General features: G+C 37.4%; 1 protein-coding gene across 1 annotated transcript in view; it reads right to left on the bottom strand.

The window, feature by feature from the left end:
• Window positions 1–3427, bottom strand: part of MOXD1 (monooxygenase, DBH-like 1) — a 153715-nt gene that overhangs the window by 30180 nt on the left and 120108 nt on the right. Inside the window, exons 8-9 of the mRNA XM_006834723.1 lie at window positions 2623–2814; window positions 588–647 (exon numbers count right to left, since the gene is read on the bottom strand). Coding sequence (XP_006834786.1) covers window positions 588–647; window positions 2623–2814 — 252 coding nt within the window. The remainder of the gene's footprint in view (window positions 1–587; window positions 648–2622; window positions 2815–3427) is intronic.

Raw genomic sequence — 3427 nt, 5'->3', positions numbered from 1 at the left:
ATATTTCATATAAATATATGTTATTGACCTCTCTCATATTGTCCTTAAAAACTTTGAGTATTAAACTGATTTCAAACTTCATGAAATGAGTTGGTGGGAGGGGTTCCCTCTTTTTGGGTTCCATGAAAGAGATTGGGTGGGGCATGACTTATTTATTGGCTATTTCACAGAATTCCCCATTAAATCTGTTGCCACAAGATTTCTCTTTGGTCACATGCTACATGGTCACAGAACAGAAATTCTTCTTTGGAAGCCTTGATTTGTCTGATAACATCCAGACTCAAGTAGACACTCATTTCATGACCACATGTTTTTATTACTAATATTTGGTTGAGATGACTAGAAGACAAGGGAAAACTTTTCATAAAAGTCAATAAATTAGGCTGCACATATTACCATAGTATATGAAAAACGAAAACAGCTCTGATTTCACTTTACAATGTTTTATGCTCAAGACATTCATGAGTTTTGCTCCCAAGTGGAAATACAGTTTTGTTTTTTTTATCCTTCTAAATAAAAGTTTATTACTCCCTCTTCTGAAATGAATTTTAAAATAATAATAATGATAATAATGAAAAGTGTCTTACCCAAGTCATCCGCGCTCTGTCTTTTGTGTTGTAACGACACTCAGTAATTAGGTTATCTCCCTGAAACATAAAATTAAAAGCTTTCAGGTGGAATTTTTATGCTGTTGAATTTATCTAATTCATTTGGTAAGCTAACAATTAACATTTGCTGTATAAATGGCTGCATCAAGTAACTTGATTCAGGAGAAGGTCCATGTTAACAGCCCAGCTTAACAAGCCAAGTTCTTTCTTCAGGCCAGACACTGCCCCTTACTAGCTGCATGACCGTATGTAAGGACCTGAACCGTTTGGACACAACTTGCTCTTCTAAATAATTGTGAAAATAGAACATATTCTGCACCACTACTGTGAGGACATTAAACGATATAATGTACATTTTGTCTGTAGCACAGATTAAGCTCTTAATAAATGTTAACCAGAGACGCCAGCTATGTTTACCTCTTCATTTGCATTTTTCCTTTGACAGCTTTTAGTCATATTTTTGCTTCCTTGAGACAGAACTGTGAGGCACATTGATATTAATGTATGTTCCAACCTTTTAGACATTCCAGCATGAATACAAAATACTAATGTGTTGCTGGTGTACCACTCAGGTAAATAGAGACCAGACCTGGTCACTAACTTCCTATTACATGTGCTCTAGCCTGGTTCTTACAGGGCCCTGAGAGTGTAGTACCTTAACACACAAATATGCTCCTGCGGAATAGCCATTAGGAAGCTCTGAGTTCACAAAACAAAACTGGATAGAAAGCCCAAAGATGACAGAAAAAAAAGAGAGTACAGCCATTAACACTCTTGAAGGACCATATCTCCTCCTACAGTGTGTCAAAGAATTTCTGAAGGGACTCCAGATGCAGAGCTCTGAGCTTATGGTAGTCATTAGAAAAGAAGGAGCCTCTCCTCTAACCTTCTCACTTACTGCTACATTGTACCATACCTTCTCCCTGATGGTGGTGGTGGTTATGTGCTGTGGAGTCAGTTCTGACTCACAGCCACCCTGTACAGGGTTTCCGAGGCTGAAAATCTTTATGGGATCAGAGAGCCTCATCTTTCTCCTGTGGAACAGCTGGTAGTTTCGAACTGCTGACCTTGTGGTTCGCAGCCCTATTCATAACCAGTATGCTACCAGAGCTCCTTTAAACTCCTATCCTCAGTATCATGTCAAAAAGATGTTTATATCACTCTCATTCACAAACAGTTTAAGAATTTGGAACAAATTAGCAAATTGTATAACAATTAAGCCCGTATTATTATGTAATAAAAAGTTTTGATTAAAAAAAAAAAGCATCATAAAATCAATTAAAAAAAAACTTTGATTAGTATAAGGCATAAGATTCTTTTCTTACCTTCCACCATTAACCTAAGTATTGTTGCAAGTTGGATTGCACAGTATAGTGTAATTTGTTGTTGTTATGTGTCGTGGAGTCGGTTCCAACTCATAGCAACCCTGTATAGGGTTTCCAAGGCTGTAAATCTTTACAGGAGCAGAAAGCCTCATCTTTCTCCGGCCGAGCATCTGGTAGATTCAAACTGCTGACCCTGAGATTCGTAGCCTGATTCGTAACTACTACGCTACCAGAGCTCCTTTCATACCGTAATTAGCTAAATCCAAATACTTTTGTCAAATTAAAGAATTATCCTTATATTCATTTTTACTGAAATGAGACTAGTCTATCCTTTCAAGATGTTAAAAGAAAACATCTGATTTTTACCCTAACCACAATTGCAACACAAAGGATTTCTAACTACTCAGTCAAATCAGAAAACAATAATAGTTAGTGCTCTGAATCTGAGTCCAATTTTTAAAATCAACATGTTAAACTGCCCCTGGGAACATGAAGATAAATGAGTTTCAATTTTGGAAAACAGATCAAACACATTCCATCTCGGTTGTGCAACACCCACGGTGGGTGGCTTTACGAATATGGAGATGATGAGCCATTCATTTCACTAGGAAAAAACTTACTACATCTTAGCAGATAAAAATCTCATGATTTTTATAACAGACAGCGTAAAAAGAACAAAAAATCCATACTGGTAAGATTGAGCGCTCTTCCTTTAGGTACTGAAACTCCTGAAAATTGAAGTCAAATTCGTCATCATATGCAAGTAATTTTATCTCCTCCCCTTTCCGAAAATGACGCAGCCTGATTCCTCTGCCAGCCAAGTGAGCATGGAGGAGAACAGCAAATACGTGGATTCCGCTTGGTCTTTCGGCTTCCAGAGCCTGCAGGGACCCAGAGGAAAACCTGATTAACCCAAACAAGTACGTGTTCAGACAGTTTGTGTTGGAAGGTACGTGGAGTGACAACTGAGGGGAAAAACTAAAGAAACTGGAGAAAATGCTTGAGCTGCCAAATAGCATTTTGAATTTGGATTTTTCATGACTTATTCCTAACAACGTGATCGTAGTGATGCAATATTTGCCAGGAGACAAGAAAGGAACGAACTCTTCCTGAGGACCGTCTCCTAAATGTTATCTTTATTTTTCCTTCTTTTACGAAAGAAGATTCTAGCTGATATGTTACTAACCTGCAAATCCCAACTCTTAAAAGGAGAACTTATTCCCACTTTTCCAGTTGGGAAAACAGAAGAGGATCAGTGGAAATAAGTGAACTGCCTAAGGACCTACAACTAGTAAATGATGCCATGGTGATTTGAATCACGGTCTAAGTAACTCAGAAGAACAGTTAACTTTCTAATTTATCATCAATCTGCCATACTGTCCACAGCCACAGAATAATGTAGTTCTTAAACATGGTCTGTACAGAAATATATTATAGGGGAAACAGTGTAAACAGAAGCAGTCTTTATTCATTAAATGTATATATATATATATA

Source organism: Chrysochloris asiatica, unplaced genomic scaffold, assembly GCF_000296735.1.
Source record: "Chrysochloris asiatica unplaced genomic scaffold, ChrAsi1.0 scaffold00013, whole genome shotgun sequence".
In the NCBI taxonomy this organism is placed as follows: domain Eukaryota; kingdom Metazoa; phylum Chordata; class Mammalia; order Afrosoricida; family Chrysochloridae; genus Chrysochloris; species Chrysochloris asiatica.
This window is presented reverse-complemented; position numbering and strand designations above follow the sequence as displayed.